Genomic DNA, 17,308 nt, shown 5'->3' with positions numbered 1-17,308 from the left:
CCCCATCTCCCCCAGAACCACAGACAGTTCCCAGAGTCTTGCCCCCAAACCAGAGGGAGAGGCTGGGTGGTTGTGCCGCTTGCTGGAATCCTGGCTTGGGTTTTCTGGGAGAACAAGGCCCAGGCCAGGGGAGGGCGGGTCCTGTAACAACAGGTGCTTGCGTTAGTGTTGCTGTGTGCCAAGAACCTGCTCCCTTGGTGTGCCCGGGGCAGGGCTGCCTTCTTGTGGGGACCACATGCTCTGCCTGCCTGTCTTAGGCAATAGGTTCCACTGCTGAAGGGAAGAGACTGTTCTGGGCTGTCCGCAGAGAATGTCCTCATGCCTGGCACCTCCCCGTCATCCCAGGTGTCAGCCTATGTGTATCTTTGTGTCCCAGCACGATGGAGGTCTGCCTGCCGCAGATGTTACCTCTGCTCTGAAATGTGTCTATTCCTCTGTGGCGGTGGCAGGGGTCTCAAGGTTCCTCCTCCTGCACACACCTCCCACTCTGACGGCGGCACTGGGATTTTCCCTGCCTTTGGAAGTCAGACCTTCATGGTTTAGTTGCCTGGTGACTTTGGTCTTCCGGATCAGGCACAGTGCCTCGGAGCTGCTCACACTCCGTACCCAGGACAGTGCTACTCAGTGACTGAAAATTTGGTGGGGTCCTTTCTGGGTGCTGCCAGGCCCTGAGCCAATCGTTTTACCGAGGTTAGCTCACTGAACTGCAGAGTGGCTGTGAGACAGGTATGGTCCGTTTTATGGTCGAGGGCACTGGCCCACGGAGATGGAGTGATTTGCCCTCGATCACTGAGCTAGTAAGAGGCAAAGTTAGGATTTGACTGCTGGCCAGAATCCAGAGCCGCCTGTCTTAGCCAGCTTTGTTTTCTCTTGGTCAGGGATGGGCTAGAAATACCATTGCGGGGGGCGGGGGGGTGCTGTTGCTGCTGCTGGAGGTGTGGCATCTTCTGCCCGGTCCCTGCCTGCTGACTGGCCCGGTCCCTGCTTGCTGACTGGCGTGTGTCCTTTGCAGATTAAGGAATCAGAGGGCGTAGTCAACGATGAGCTTCCAAACTGCTGGGAGTGTCCAAAGTGTAACCACGCCGGCAAGACCGGGAAAGTGAGTGTCGGGCTCCAAGTCCCAGGGGTCAGCCTGGGAGGGGCGGGCCTTGGCCTTGCCAGATGCACCCTGTCCCTGCATTGTCGGCCAGTGAGGTGCTGCGGGTTCCCGGAGTGGGGCAAGTCCAAAGATATACAGTAGGTTTGTTCCTTCTCTCTTTTTGGCCTACAAGCAAAAGCGTGGCCCTGGCTTTAAGTATGCCTCCAACCTGCCCGGCTCCCTGCTCAAGGAGCAGAAGATGAACCGGGACAACAAGGAAGGGCAGGAGCCTGCCAAGCGGAGGAGTGAGTGTGAGGAGGCACCTCGGCGCAGGTCAGACGAACACCCCAAGAAGGTGCCCCCGGACGGCATCCTGCGCCGAAAGTCAGACGACGTGCACCTGAGGAGGAAGCGGAAATACGAGAAGCCCCAAGAGCTGAGCGGACGCAAGCGAGTACGCACTGGGAGGAGCGGGCAGCGAGGGGTGGCCTGGCTGGTCCCGGGTGTGGGGTGCACGGGCGGGGGCGGGACGGGCAGCAGGGACAGCTCGGGGGCCTGGCCTCTGGCTGCCCTGAGCAGGTCACATAAGTCCTGAGAACCCGGCCCAAAGAAAGGAGGGGGAAACCAGCGAGTCACTCCTCTTCCCACCCCTTTAGGCCTCGACGCTTCAAACGTCCCCCGGTTCCTCCTCTCACCTCTCGCCGAGGCCCCCTCTAGGCAGCAGCCTCAGCCCCTGGTGGAGATCCAGTCTCACTTACTTCCAGCAGCAGGTGCTCCCACGTCGCCCCGCCCTCCTAAGGTCCTGGGGACTTGTGAGTCCCGGGCCACCCCCCCCCGCCCCCCCGCGCCGCTCCCTCACCCCCCCACCCCCCCCACCCCCCGTCCTCCAGCCCATTGCCGTGGCCGCTCCGAGGCATCTGTGCGCGCCGCAGCGTCCCAGGCCCCAGTCGCGGATGGCTGGCTCGTGCTTCTGGCGTGGGGCCTGGGAAGCTGAGGCTGCCGCGGGGAAGCCCTGTGGGTCTAGGAACCTCGGAGGATTCTGGCGGCCAGCTCCGCCCACCTGCCCTTCCCACTTCGGCCACGAGGTGGCGCCTGGTTGTCTTCCCAGCTCCAGCCATTAAGGCTCTGCTGGGAACCCCGCAGGCCCTGCCTCCAGGACTGGCTCCCAGGGCCAAGTCCGACCTCAGTGGGCCAGTGCACATCTCAGGGTCTGTCTGAGGGTGGGAGGTCAGTTGGGTGGGAACAGCTTGACCATGCTTATCCCCTTCCAACTTCTCTCTTAAAAGCAGCAGGCAGGGCCCACTGTCTTTCAGTCACAGTAGATGGGATTTGCGGGGAAGGTGATTCTCCAGCCCCTTCTCTAGAGACTGTGGACTCATGGTGGGGTTGGGGGTAGAGGGGTCCAAATCCCATGAACCATGGGAGCAAGATATACATGCTTTTTTCCCTGTGACAGCTAAAACCTGGCAAAGAAGATAAGCTTTTCAGGAAAAAGGTACCGTCTTCCATTCTCCTGTCTTCCCCTCCCCCCACGCCTGCCCTTGGGTCAGTGGGTGTTGCCAGGGAGGGTGGAGAGGCCTGGGTGGGTATAGTCCTGAGCCTAGGGGCTTAGCTGCCCTTGCTCCCCCTCCTCCCTCAGCGGCGGTCTTGGAAGAACGCGGAGGACCGGATGGCTCTTGCCAACAAGCCTCTGCGGCGCTTCAAGCAGGAGCCAGAGGATGACCTGCCTGAGGCACCCCCCAAGGCCCGGGAAAGCGACCACTCCCGCTCCAGTTCCCCCACCGCGGGGCCCAGCACCGAGGGGGCAGAGGGCCCCGAGGAGAAGAAAAAGGTAAAGATACGCAGGAAAAGGCGGCTTCCCACCAAGGAGCTGAGCAAGGAGCTGAGCAAGGAGCTGAACCAAGAGATCCAGAAGACGGAGAACAGCCTGGCCAACGAGAACCACCAGCCCATCAAGTCAGAGCCCGAGAGTGAGAGCGAGGAGCCCAAGCGGCCCCTGGGCCTCTGCGAGCGCCCCCACCGCTTCAGCAAGGGGCTCACTGGCCCTCCCCGGGAGCTGCGGCACCAGCTGGGGCCTGGCCTACGCAGCCCACCCCGTGTCATCTCCCGGCCCCCTCCCTCTGTGTCCCCGCCCAAGTGCATCCAGATGGAGCGGCACGTGATTCGGCCACCCCCTATCAGCCCCCCGCCTGACTCACTGCCCCTGGACGATGGGGCGGCCCATGTCATGCACAGGGAGGTGTGGATGGCCGTCTTCAGCTACCTCAGCCACCAAGACTTGTGTGTCTGCATGCGGGTCTGCAGGACCTGGAACCGCTGGTGAGGGCGCTGGCAGAGCTTGGCTGGGGAGGCATCGAGGGACTGGCCCAGTGTTGGGCTCCAGGCTCAGGCTTAGACTAGACCAGGAATGGCACATGTGTGCTATGTGTCCCCACTTTAGTCCCCCGTGATGATCTTTCTTTCCTTCTAAGCTCAGTCCAGCTTAATTCTTCTCAAAGAGTTCCAGGTGGTTACAACAACCTGGTCATGCTGGTCTTCTAGAAGAGGTTAGCGGTAGCTGATTGCCTGGTTCAGCTCTAGGAGGATGAGCTAAGAACCAGGTGGAGTCCTTGTCCTTGAAGAGGTAGCCCAGGTTCAAAGCAAGGGTTCCAGTTACTGATCTTAATTTCAGCTTTGGTATTTCTTAGCTTTCTGGCCTTTACCAGGTTACTTACCTTCACCTGTAAAAGGGCATCATAGGATGTCTGCCTAGAGCGGTGTTGTGGGAAGTGGCCTGTAGGGGGAGTAGTAGAGCTCCCAGTAAATACTTCGCGGAGAGCAGGTCCTGGCATCTTTGTGGGGGCCTGTTGTAGTCAGAGCAGAGGTGCCCAGGTGTGGGCAGGATAGGTGTTAAAGGATCCAGAGGGTGGAGTTAGGGAGCCCCCTCCCACCCCCAAACTTGGTCGTGGGGGGAGTTGCCACAGCCTTGCAGGGGGCTCACCCCCTCTGCTGGGCCTGGCCCCCAGGTGCTGCGATAAGCGGTTATGGACCCGCATCGATCTGAACCACTGCAAGTCCATCACACCCCTGATGCTGAGCGGCATCATCCGGCGGCAGCCTGTCTCCCTGGACCTCAGCTGGACCAATATCTCCAAGAAACAGCTGAGCTGGCTCATCAACCGGTTGCCTGGTGAGCACTGGGCCAGGGACCCCAGAGGTGCCGTGGTGGGGGCTGGGCTGCATCTTCTGACCTGCCCCCTCTGTCCCCCAGGGCTCCGAGACCTGGTGCTGTCGGGCTGCTCATGGATCGCGGTCTCAGCTCTCTGTAGCTCTAGCTGTCCACTGCTCCGGACCCTGGATGTCCAGTGGGTAGAAGGACTAAAGGATGCCCAGATGCGGGATCTCCTGTCCCCACCCACAGATAACAGGCCAGGTGAGTGGCCAGGCCCATGCTGTGCCCAGGGGGGTGCCCAAGGGGGTCAGCTTGGAGCGGCGTGACCAGGCTGTGCTGTTGGATGTGGTTTTCACCACAGCCCCCACCCCCATCCGGTACATGTGTTCTCAAGCCTTCTTGGTCTCAGCCATTTTCCAGAAGATGCAGAGATTGTCCCGGCTGATGTGCTCTCCGGCATCTTGAGGCGTAGAAACGATGCATGAGAGCAGAGGCTTCTTTGTACACCCGAGACTCCACTGGGGGGTCTTGGCATGCATCTGACCGCTTCTCCGTTCATTTGTACTTTGTTGGCTTTAAGCCTCCATGAGCACGGGGGTCAGTGTAGTTAGTGACAAGCTCCCAAGAGGGAGCTTTCCTGGGCCGGGTTGTGAGGCCCATCGCTCCCCGCCTGGCGCTCACACGAGAAAGTGCTGTGACCCGGAGATGCCGTGCTGGCCTGCCTGGATGGGCCGAGCACTGCGGGGTAGAGTATGGGCTGTATTTCCAAATGTTCTGATTTTTCAGGACTGCAGAAGCTTGAGATTGGCTGTGGAATCTGGATTTTTAAATGTAGGAACCAGTTTGGGGAAAGACTCAGTGGCCAAGTGAATCCCAAGTGTGACATGTGGCTGGTCAGCCTTCCCGTGTTAGGTCAGTGTGAGCAGATCTCCCCCATCGGGTCCACATGCTGCCTCTTTCCTTCCTGACCCCTCAGGTCAGATGGACAACCGGAGCAAGCTCCGGAACATTGTGGAGCTGCGTCTAGCGGGCCTGGACATCACGGACGCCTCCCTGCGGCTCATCATCCGCCACATGCCCCTGCTCTCCAAGCTCCACCTTAGTTACTGTAATCACGTGACCGACCAGTCCATCAACCTGCTCACTGCCGTGGGCACCACCACCCGGGACTCCTTAACTGAAATCAACCTATCAGGTCAGTCGGGGGCACCCGGCAGGCTCAGCTTGGGGCCCTGGGGGACAGGGACAGTTGTGGGGAAATACTTCGTGTGCCGGCTCTCGGAGGGTCCCGGCGTGAGGGGGAGGACAGATCTGTAAATACGACAGACACACGGCTAGAGGAGAAACATGAAACACGGCAGTTATTGCCAGATTGGTAGTACTTGCTGACAAAAAACAGTGCTGGTAGCAGCCAGAACAGAGCGCCGTGGTTCCTGACCCAGAATACCGGCTTGCGGAGCTTCTCCGGGGCGGTGCGGACAAGCGAGCTTGCGCCGCAGGGAGGGGAGCAGGGCATCGGCGGGCAGAGGGGCTGGGCAGGCTTGGACCCATGAGGAAGCTTGGTTTCTGCGGCTGTTGTCTGTACTTCATGCTCCCCGCCTGACCCGCTGTTGGGGGCCTCTTGGAGGGGAGAAAACTCTCCGGCTGGTGCTGCTGGGGTTCTGCGTCTGCAGGATCCTCAGTCCACGTGCTGGTGGGGCTGGAGTGAGTTTGGAAGGCCCTGGGGTGTGACCGGTGGCAAGGTGGACAGAGAGCACGGCCTGTCTCCGCCCAGCTCGACCAGGTCTGATCTCGTTGCTTAGGATGTCAGATCGTGTATGTAAGACTTACACAAGACCTAGAAAACACTTTTTTCCCTCCAGAAATTAACTAATAAAGGACACCTTCACTTCACGCTTGGTAGACACACCTTCCTGCCAGCGGGGCCAATCTGAGGATGAATGGGGAGGTTTGAGAATTTGGAGAATTTAGAGAACTCTCTACCTAGGAAGCCATTCCTCCTTCTTGGGGAGTTTCGGTGGCAAGGGCTGCCCGCCCTGTGGAGACAGAGAAGAGGGAGCCCTGCTGGGCTGAGGATCCCAGCTCCAGGCTCCGCTTGTGGTCTCACACGGATGCTGGAGCTGCCCCGCGGAGGAGGGCCTAGACGGCTCTTGCTCTAGTCCTGGGCAGGGCTGGGTGCTGCGGTGACTCTATCCTAGAAGTTCTGCCATACATGCGGCAGAGATCCCGGGGCAAGCCCTCCCCTGCAGTGCCGTCCAGGCCGTGCTTGTGTGTGTAGGAACCCGCTTCTGCATTTGTTTTTCCACAAAGGTCTTCCCTTCCTCTCAGTAGAGAGGTCGCTGCGTTCTGCTTAAGAGCTGTGCTGTAGGGGCGCCTGGGTGGCTCAGTGGGTTAAGCCGCTGCCTTCGGCTCAGGTCATGATCTTAGGGTCCTGGGATCGAGTCCCGCATCGGGCTCTCTGCTCAGCAGGGAGCCTGCTTCCCTCTCTCTCTCTCTCTGCCTGCCTCTCCATCTACTTGTGATTTCTCTCTGTCAAATAAATAAATAAAATCTTTAAAAAAAAAAAAAAAAAAAGAGCTGTGCTGTACACGGAGGCAAACCTCTACAGCCGATCTCTTTTAGATTCTTTTTTTTTTGTATTTTTTTTTAAGATTTTATTTTTATCTATTTCACACAGAGTGAGCACAAGCAGGGGGAGAGGCAGGCAGAGGAAGCAGCAGACTCTTTGCTGAGCAAGGAGCCCAATGTGGGGGGTCAATCCCAGGACCCTGACATCATGACCTGAGTGGGAGGCAGTTGCTTAACTGAGCCACCCAGGTGCCCCAGATTCGTTTCTTTTTAAGGAGTTTCCCCTTGGGGCGCCTGGGTGGCTCAGTGGGTTAAAGCCTCTGCCTTTGGCTCAGGTCATGATCCCGGGGTCCTGGGATCGAGCTCCGCATTGGGCTCTCTGCTCAGCGGGGAGCCTGCTTTTTCCCCCTCTCTCTGCCTCTCTGCCTACTTGTGATCTCTATCTGATAAATAAAATCTTTTTAAAAAAAGAATTTATTTAAAAAAAAAAAAAAGTTTCCCCTTGCCATCAGTATAACTAATGATAAAAATAACTCTGTGGCACAAAATAGATGACAGCGGACATGCCTCAGGATCCATGAACTTGAAGGATCTGCTCTAGGGACAGAGTGAAGTCCGTGGTCCAGCTTTTGTTACTTAGCCTGAATTTGAGGCCAGCCCTTCCCTTCTCTTCCCCTGATTCTCACCACTGTCTCCCTGCTCCCTCCGCACTCCCCACCTTAAATTCTTTCTTCCAGAGTCTGTCCCTGTGCTTGCACACAGCAAGCCTGCGTTACTGTTTCTTGATTTTCTTTTTCCACTCGGGCATTCTGTGCTTATTAGCTTGCTGTGTAGAGCACGAGGATTACTCCTACTCTTACATCTTCCCCCTCCCCTTATCTTTCCAATTCACAGTTAAGTCTGTTTTTACGGCCTCAGAAAGACTGTCCGCTGCTGTGCTACTAGCGTATCGGAAGTACATTTCCCTCTTGCACACATTTTTTTTCCCCCTGGAGTTAATGGCCTCTTTTTCGCTTAGTCTCTAGGCAGACTCTGCACCAGACTCCAGTACTGTTCTGCCCCCACACAGACCCCTCTGGCCCCTACCAGTTTTTGCAGGAGGCCTCCCTTCTGGATCTGCTTTCTTCCAGACTCCTGCCTACTGTCCCAGCTGTCAGCCTGAGACAGTGTCCCACTGCCATCCTGGAAATTTTCTTGGTCTGTGTGTTATGTAGGGTCCCCACCTTCTGTGATCCCACATTTTTTCTTGGCTCCTCTGGTTTCATGGAGGACATTGAGACATTGATTATTCCCTCACATTGGTAGCTCAGCTGGATCTGGGAACCATGTTTTTACAGAAGGTTGGGAGGCATTGCTCCATCCATTTTCTTTGCCTTCCAGAGTCTAACCCAGAACCATTTGATACTTCTTCCTTCAGTGAGTATTTTCTCTTATCTGAAGTTTGTCAGGATATTTTCTTTGTTTCTCGTTTTCTATAATTTTTTTTTTTAAGATTTTATTTATTTGCCAGAGAGAGAGAGAGCACGTGCACAAGCAGGTAGAGGCAGAGAGAGAGAAGCGGGCTCCCCGCTGAGCAAGGAGCCCAATGTGTGGGACTCGATCCAGAACCCTGGGATCATGACCCAAGCTGAACAGTGGCCCAACAGACTGAGCCACCCAGGTGTCCCATCTGTAATTTTTTTTTCTTAAGATTTTGTTTGAGAGAGCAAAGGAGGAAGGGGGGAGGGAGAGGGAGAAACAGACTCCTCGCTGAGCAGGGAGCCCAATGTGGGGCTCCATTTGGGGACCCTGGTCATGACCTGAGCTGAAGGCAGAGGCTTAACCCACTGAGGCACACAGCCACCCCTGGTAATTTTTGATGATGAGCCTTCGTTTGAATCTTTTCTTCCAGGACACTCACACGTTCAATCTAGAAACAAATGTCCTTCAGTTCTGGGAAATTTCCTTTAATTATTTCTTAATTTCCTTTTCTTCTGTTTTTTCTTTATTAACTAGTACTCTGATGCCTTTTTTACTTCCTGTTTTCCATCTTTGTGTCATCTTTTTTCTCGCTTTTCTGGGAGTTTTCTTCCAACTTTATCACACAATTCATACAGTGTTTGTTTTTTAAGATTTTACTTTTTATTTGAGGGAGAGAGCAAGTACAGGGAGGAGCAGAGGGAGAGGGACAAGCAGATTTCCCACTGAGCACGAGCCCAGTGCGGGGCTCGATCCCGCGACCCTGAGATCATGAGGACCCGAGCCAAACTGAGAGTCAGATACCTAACTGAGTGAGCCACCCAGGCGCCCTGTTTTTTTTATTGCTGCTGTTAATGTAGCTCAATACCAGCCAAAACATGGGCAGCTTCATACGGTTCAACCTCTATTTTTAATTTTAGAGCTTTCTTTTATTCGCTGAACTCCTACCCTCCTGCTCCCCCATCCCCTTCCCATCGTCCGCCCTCTCCTCTTCTTTGTACTCGTGTAAAGAGGCCTGCTCCTGCTCCTGTTTCTTAGATCCATCCTGAGGACCTTGTTTTATTGTTTTCTCCCTGAGTGTACTTTTTCCTTCAGACACTAACTAATGATAAAAAGCCGGTGGCCCTCTTGAGACAGCCTCCTCGGATTTAGCGTCAGTGCGTGCTTGTCCACTCGGGGGCGTTCGGAGGCTGTGGACATCAGTGTGTGGTCAGCATGGGTTGGTTTTTTTGCGGGGGTGGGGGGCCCAGATCTGAGATCTTCCAGACTTTTCTCCTGAGCTGGTCAGGGCTGCCAAAAGTATTCTTGACCTCCCAGCTGGAGGGTGCGGGCTAAGCTGCCCGGTGTCGTAGGGCCTGGCAAGGGAAGGAGGCTGGGGGGATCTCAACAGTCCGCAGGTAAGTGTTCCCGTAGACCCTGATTTTGGCTGGGTGCCCCCGCCTGCTGGGCCAGGTGGTGCCCAGACCAGAGACTTTCTCTCTCACCATCAGAGACTCAAGCTCTAGTGTTCTGCAGCCGCGGAGGGGCTCTGACCCCTTCTTCAGCTCCATTTCCTGTGATTGCTGCTTCCATTACCGGAACCTTGAGGGTGTTCATAGAGTAAATCTGCTTCTCTGCTGTCCCTTCAGCCAGTTTAGGTTAAGCTTTCTCAAATCTACCCAACTGTTCTCTCTTCTCCAGCTTCCAAAGTTGAAAAAAAAAAAATTGTGGTAAAACACCATAAAATTTACCATTTAAGCATACAGGTTGCTAGCATTTAAGTGCATTTACGTTGTGTAACCACCATCACCACCATCCATCTCCAGAAGCTCCTCTTCACCCCATCGGAAGCTCGACCTACAAAGGAACTCCCCATTCCTCCTCCTCCCCGCCCCTCACAATACACATACTGTTTGTGTGAACTTGACTTCAGGGACCTTACGAAAGTGGAATTACGTCATAGTGTGTTGTTGAGAGGCCTATTTAATGAATGTTCTCAAGGTTCATCCATTTTCTATCATAGGTCACAATTTCCTTCCTCTTTAAAGCTGAATGGTATTCCATTCTGTGTACACCAAATTTCCTTCATTCATTGATCAGTGGACAGTTGGCTTGCTTCTCCCTTCTGGCTCTCGTGAGTAATGCTGCCAGGAGACCATGGGGGACAAATCCCTGTTCTCGGTTCTTAGGCGCATATACCCAGCAGTGGACAAGCTGAATCATACGGTTTTTCTAGGTTTAATTTTTATTTTTGAGAAACTGCTATATTTTTTCCTATAGCTGCTGCACAGTTAAATTCCTATTGACATTTTCTCCACATTTTTGCTATCATTTTTTTTTTAACTTAGAGCCGTTTTAGCGGGTAAGAAGTAATATCTCAATGTGGTTTTTGAAATACGTATTATTTTATTTTTATTTTAAAGATTTTACTTATTTATTTGACAGATGGAGATCACAAATAGGCAGAGAGAGAGGAGGAAGCAGGCTCCCCGCTGGGCAGAGAGCCCAATGTGGGGCTTCATCTCAGGACCTTAGGATCATGACCTGAGCCGAAGGCAGAGGCTTTAACCCACTGAGCCACCCAGGCGCCCCTGAAATATATATTATTTTAAGTAGTCACACGAGTCGCATGCCCTATTGACTGAGCCAGCCAGGCACCCCTCAATGTGGTTTTGATCTGCATTTTGATCTGCATTTCCCTAGTGATGTTGAGCATTTTCTCATTTATTTTCTATTTATCTGTCGTCTTTGGGAAATGTCTATTCATGTCCTTTTCCCATTTTTTAATTAGCTAGGTTGTGGGGATTTTGGTTGTTGTAGTTGTTTTGTTTTTGAGAGAGCACGAGCACAAACGGGGGTGGGGATGGGCAGAAGCAGAGAGAGGATCCCAAGCAAGCGCCATGCTCAGTGGAGAGCCCAACGCAGGGCTCCCATCTCCCCACCGAGATGACTGACCTGCGCTGAACTCAAGAGCTGGACGCCTGACTGAACCACCCAGGCAGCCCAAGTTGTAGGAGTTCTTTTATATAGACTCTGGACATGAATCCCTTAGCAGATACAGGATTTGCAAATCCTTCTGCCCATCTTGTGTGTTGGGACTTTCACTCTCTTATAATGACCTTTGCATAAATGTTTTTAACTTTGATTTGGTTCAGACTCTTTGTTTATGCTTTTGGTGCGGTGGGAAGAAACCACTGACAAATTCAGGGCCACCTTGGTGGCTCAGTCGGTTAAGTGTTTGCCTTCAGCGCCAGTCATGATCCCAGGGTCCTGAGATTAAGCCCTGGCTTAGTGGGAGACTGCTTCTTCCCCTGCTCGTGCTCTCTCCAAGTCTTTAGAAATAAAGAACAAAGAAACCGTTGACAAATCCAATGTCATATAGTTTTAGGTCTAAATAATTTTGAGTTAACTTTGTGTATGGTATGAGGTAGAAGGTCTGATTTTCCCAGCAGCGTTTGTTCAAAAGTTTGTCTTTTACCCACTAAGTGGTTGTGGCACCCTGTCAGAAATCTCTGAAGATTCAGGGGTTTAATTTCTATCTGGGGTTTCGGTTCTGGTCTCTTCATCTGCATGACCTTAGTGCCAGTAAGACATGCTGTAGTGAGTCAGGAGGTGTGAGTCCTCCAGTGTTTTCTAGACTGTGTTGGTAATTCAGGATCCCTTACACTTCTCCCCGAATCTGAGGATGGATTTCTCAATTTCTGCAAAAAAATGTTGGTATTTTATAGCAACTTCATTGAATCTGTAGCTTGCTTTGAACAGGGTTGACATTTTAACAATACTAAGTCTTCCCATGAATATGGGGCAGCTCTCCATTTATAGCTTTAAATTCTTTTTTTTTTTTAATTAATTTTTTTTATAAACATATATTTTTATCCCCAGGGGTACAGGTCTGTGAATCGCCAGGTTTACACACTTCACAGTATAGCTTTAAATTCTTAAAGCACTTTTTTAGTTTTCAGTGTACAAAGTCATTCACTTTGTCGGTTAAATTAGAAGTATTTTATTTTGTTCTTTTTGATGCTACTGTAAGTGGAATTATTAATTTTGATTGTTCATTGCTAGTGTACAAAAATGCAACTGATTTTTGTGTATTTATTTTGTATCCTGCAACTTGGCTAAACTTGTTTACTTCTTTATGCCACCTCCAAACCTGGCACTTGGACAGTCATGAGGCCTGCACTAGGGCTGTCAGTATTTTGACAGTTTGCCTGTCTGGTTTTCATTCCGACTTACCTGAATGGAGAAGGGAAAGTACAGATCTAGTGAGGACAGAGGGCTCAGGCTGACCGCCACTGAGATGAAGGAAATCTATCTGCCGGGTGGGGGCGCTCTCTGAGCTTCAGCTGGCTTCTAACTGGCATTGAGGCCAATCGACTGTGGCTGCAGCTCTAAAACAAAAAAGGGTGGTAAAAGCAAAGTATAAATTCACAAGAGCAGGGGCAGAAGAGTGTGTCTCTTAAGTGAGGGCATGATGAAAGACTCCAAATCCTGGGTTTGCTCGTTGTCAACAGAATCTCGCCAGCCTTGGTAGTAGCTTGGTCTTCAAGGGTTTCCGGTAAGCATTTAGCAAGGGGCGCGCAAGCCTGCTCTGCCTCACTTGAAAGCCCCAGTGCCTGTGTTGGCCAAGAGGAGCCCAAGATGACCATACAGATGTTCTCACTCTCACCCTTTGCTTCCCCCTGCCCCCGCTCCCCAAACTGATCCGTAGGGAATCAGCAGATAAGTGCACCATCACATAGATCGGGAGGTAGTTATCGACCATAAATTAGATGGGAAAAGCAAGCTATTTAACATATTGTGTGAGCCGGTCTTTGTTAAACAGCATGGACAGAAGACCTAGTTTATACATACAGAGAGGCAACGGTAAGCTTGGAAGTCTGAACGCTTTTCAGGCATACATTAACCTTTATAATTGGTAGATGGAACCAGTCCCCGTTTAATGAGAGCTTTCCAGCAAGTGCAGTTTTCCCAAGGGCCTGAGGGGCTGGACAGTGCTCAGGGGCTCTGTCCTGTTTCTTCATTGCTCGGTGCTGGGGTTTGGCGGGGGCGGGAGGGGCCTCTGGCCTCTGCACTTCCTTCACCTCGTGTTGTCTCCTCTCCCCTGCAGACTGCAATAAGGTTACTGACCAGTGCCTGTCCTTCTTCAAACGCTGTGGAAATATCTGTCATATTGACCTGAGGTACTGCAAGCAGGTTACCAAGGAAGGCTGTGAGCAGTTCATAGCTGAAATGTCTGTGAGTGTCCAGTTTGGGCAAGTGGAAGAAAAACTCCTACAGAAACTGAGTTAGTCCAAGGACAAGTATGTAAATAAGGGGTGGGGAGGGGGAGGGAGCCTGGCAGGGGAGGGGAAAAGACTTTACAGAAACTAGGGCTTTTATTTTCCATTTGGAACTTGAAACAACAGACCCCACGATTCCATTCTGCAAGTCTTGCTGAGGGAGAAGCCGTCCGTCCGGCTCCTGTTTGGGGGAGGAGTGAACTGGACACTCCCCCTTCGGTCCCTCTGAATGACAACCGCACTGCTTTCTGGACCATTTCTAAAGCGGCCTTTACCAAGAAGACATTCCCGCTGGAGAGGAGGACAGACTGAAGAAATTCTCTTCCTGAAGCATGAGCTTAGGAATTTCGTGGGTGGTGGGGTTTTCCTTTTGGACACCTTGTTCCTTGCAGCTCCGGGGGTCGGTGTCGACATTCAGCGGACCACACGCCACATCTGCTGCCGTCGTGACATATTTTGTTTGTTTGGTTTTGTTACATCTTACATTATGCAGAACTATTTTTGTACAAATTGTTTAAAAGTTATTTATGCAAGGTTTGAATGCATACCTGTGTTTTTATTGTTTTGAGATTGCCAACTTCCCTGGTTTCCTAAGGTAGGAGAGAACTGAACCTGTACTTCATCCACACAAATAATCCATCTATACACGTGCCCAGATCCGGCAGAGCAGGCGAAGACCTTCCAATTAAAAGCATGTTTAACTGGAAGTTGAGAGCCTGCTTTGTACGTCGTCAAGAATTACACAAGCATGTGGATATATGTTAATTATAGTCGAAGTAAGACACTTTGCCAAGTTTCCTCTGTATAAAATTCACCCATTTCTCAAAATTTTAAAATTCAGACTTCAGCCTTTGCACTCAGGAGAGTTTTGCGCCAGCATGAGCTCTTGTATTCTACACGGATCTAATTTATACAGTGGGTCAAGAAGTAGAATAAATGATCCAACATAGCCTTTCTTTTCCTTTTTTCTCTCCTTTGAAGTGAGTTGAGTTCTCGTTCAAGGTTTATAACACGGCTGTTTTCCTAGTTGTAAAGTTATGCCTTCATAAGTGCCATTGTTGTAAGGTGTTGTTTTCCTAGACCTTCCCTGATGCGGTTTTACCTTTGTTGAATTTGTATAAACAATTGTACAAAAAAGCACTCTCGGTCTTGGAGAGTTTCTGTTCAGGGGAGTGGGGGTGCTAGAAAGCTGACTGAGAAGTCCAGGGACAGCAGTCTCGACACTGGTATAAACTATGTTAGTTGTCAAAGATCCGCAGTGGCCCTGTGGAGCCCGCAGTTTCCCGTCTGCAGAGTTTCCGGCTTGCGGAGAGAACTGCGCCTCCCAGCTGGCCCCCGGGAGGTGGCTTACCTGTGCGGGTGTCTCAGAGCCCACCTGTGTGAAGGAACAGCCATGGCCCCTTGGTGTTGCCGCTGCCGTCGTGGGGGGCAGGGGGCTTCCAGCTCCTCAGCCTCTCCCTGGTTCCGCTCCCAGAGGCCACATGCTGTGCTTGCTCGGGAGCCTGGGGCCAGGGCCGCTGCTGTCGCCAGCTGGTGGACACAAACCAGGGGAAAGTCATTTTAGATCACAGAATTATTTTTAAAGAGGGTCCTGCAACCTTCTACTCCCACACAGATAAGGCTGCTGTACTGACTCTGAAAATGGATGCGATAACCCACCTCGCTTCCTCAGGACTTTGCTGCCTCCCCTTTCTTCTTCTTCTTCTTCTTCTTTTTTTTTTTTTTGCCACAAAATGGTTTTAAATCCCACCCAGTCTCATGCCTCCTGTTAGCTTAAACACAGAGATCCTTTGACTCAAACTGGAAACCAGAATTTAACTCAGGAGATGCACCTTACAGAGGTAAGATTAGTTTAACACTATGTTTTGTTTTTAGATTTTATTTATTAGAGCACAAGCAGGGGTGGGGGCAAAGGGAGAGGGAGAAGCAGATTCCCTGCCAAGCCGGGAGTCTGACATGGGGCTCGATCCCAGAACCCTAAGATCATGAACCGAAGGCAGATGCTTAACCAACCAAGCCACCCAGGGGCCCCAACACTGTGGTTTATTTATAAAAATATGGCTTACCTTCGCAAGCCTGTTCGTACATCTATGGAGACCCCCACAGACCCCAGCTTGAGTTCCCTGAACTTCCGAGTAAGCCTTATCCTGATGCCTCCTCTTTGGGAATTGCTTTAAGAATAACAGTGTTCTGGGGTGCCTGGGGTACCTCAGTGGGTTAAAGCCTCTGCCTTTGGCTCAGGTCATGGATCCCAGGGTCCTGGGACAAAGGCAGAGGCTTTAACCCCTGTGCCACCCAGGTGCCCCTGTCAAATAAATCTTTAAAAAAAAAAGAGTAACCGTGTTCTCCAGGTGAACAGTCATTGGGGCCAGAGGGCCCCATTTCTCCTGTAATGTTTGCAGGTCTGCCAAGAGGAGGCAGAGAGGGCTGCCCGGGCTGGGGAGCCAGAGCTACCGTGGGACATGCCTCAGAACCAAGACCCTGGTCTCTCCAGGCCTGAGGCAGGCCACCACCCTGCAGTGGCGGCATGTCCGCTCCCCTGCATGCACTGAACAAGCCAGTCTAGGTTATACTCCAGCACGGTTTCTGTGCAGACCTGTTATTTTTCAAAACGAGTTTCAGGGATATTTGGGTGGCTCAGTTTGACATTATCCCGGGATCCTGGGATGGAGACTCGCGTCACAAGCTCTCTCTACTCAGCAGGGAGCCTGCTTCTCTCCTTGCCAATCCCCCGGCTTGGCTCTCTCCCACTTGTTCTCTATCAAGTAATTAAGATTTTTAAGGAAAATTTAAAATATATATATATAAATAAGGGCACCTGGGTGGCTCATTCATTAAGCATCTGCCTTCCGCTCAAGTCATGATCCCAGAGTCCTGGGATCGAGTCCTGCATTGGGCTCCATGGGAGCTCTGCCTCTGCCTGTCTCTCATGAATAAGTAAAATTTAAAAAAATAAAAATAAAAACAAAAATTAGCTTTAGATGAGGTAGACCTGAGCTAAATACTTACGAATAGTTGCTGAGTTCATAGACTGTAACTGATGAAGCAAAAAAAGGAGCATAAGCCAGAGGCAGTGCTTCATGGATCAGATCGCAGTTTCCTAATCCAGAAAAGAGGCTCCGCTCCATCCCTGCTTCCTCTGGGGAACCTGGGGTCACAAAGGATGAACGCCACCATGGCATGTCCAAAGCATCGAATGCCATCCTTGCATGTTGTGAGGATAAGAGCAGGGGGACAGCATCGTATTCTGCTATAGACCTTCAGACCTTTATCCATGTATGACCTGTTCAAAAACTTCAGGAGCCAGAGCACGCCAGCTAGGAAATGTACGTTGCGGGGGGAAATGTCTGCCCTCTGTCAAACAAGGCAGTCGGCACCTTGTGAGTTGTCAAGCCTGTTAGACTAAAAATTCCTGTGATTACTTCAAGATTACTTCAAAACACTACCTTTAAAAATCCACCACTAAGGGATGCCTGGGTAGTTCAGTCAGTTAAGCGTCTGGCTTCAGCTTGGGTCATGATCCCAGGGGTTCTGAGATCGAGTTCCGTATCGGGCTCCCTGCTCGTTGGGGGTCCTGCTTCTCCCCCTGCTTATATGCTCTCTGACAAAATCTTTAAAAATCCACTATTGAGGGGCGCCTGGGTGGCTCAGAGGGTTAAGCCTCTGCCTTCAGCTCAGGTCATGATCCCAGGGTCCTGGGATCTAGCCCCACATCGGGCTCTCTGCTCAGCGGGGAGCCTGCTTCCCCCTCTCTCTCTCTGCTTGCCTCTCTGCCTACTTGTGATCTCTGCC

At 51.9% G+C, this 17,308-nt stretch overlaps 1 protein-coding gene across 9 annotated transcripts in view; it reads left to right on the top strand.

Annotated features, from left to right (window-relative positions):
- Positions 1 to 14,656, top strand: part of KDM2B (lysine demethylase 2B) — a 123,155-nt gene extending 108,499 nt beyond the window's left edge. For 6 of the 9 annotated variants that reach the window (XM_059140432.1, XM_059140434.1, XM_059140436.1 and 3 more), the window contains 9 exons: positions 1,013 to 1,100; positions 1,264 to 1,532; positions 1,735 to 1,848; positions 2,535 to 2,573; positions 2,718 to 3,397; positions 4,084 to 4,247; positions 4,329 to 4,490; positions 5,206 to 5,424; positions 13,345 to 14,656. In XM_059140432.1, coding sequence (XP_058996415.1) covers positions 1,013 to 1,100; positions 1,264 to 1,532; positions 1,735 to 1,848; positions 2,535 to 2,573; positions 2,718 to 3,397; positions 4,084 to 4,247; positions 4,329 to 4,490; positions 5,206 to 5,424; positions 13,345 to 13,526 — 1,917 coding nt within the window. In that variant the 3' untranslated portion in view covers positions 13,527 to 14,656. The remainder of the gene's footprint in view (positions 1 to 1,012; positions 1,101 to 1,263; positions 1,533 to 1,734; positions 1,849 to 2,534; positions 2,574 to 2,717; positions 3,398 to 4,083; positions 4,248 to 4,328; positions 4,491 to 5,205; positions 5,425 to 13,344) is intronic. The other 3 variants (XM_059140433.1, XM_059140435.1, XM_059140437.1) reach the window with 1 other exon arrangement.
- The last annotated feature ends 2,652 nt before the right edge of the window (positions 14,657 to 17,308 follow it).

The sequence above is a fragment of the Mustela lutreola genome, chromosome 11 (assembly GCF_030435805.1).
Source record: "Mustela lutreola isolate mMusLut2 chromosome 11, mMusLut2.pri, whole genome shotgun sequence".
Classification (NCBI taxonomy): Eukaryota; Metazoa; Chordata; class Mammalia; order Carnivora; family Mustelidae; genus Mustela; species Mustela lutreola.
This window is presented reverse-complemented; position numbering and strand designations above follow the sequence as displayed.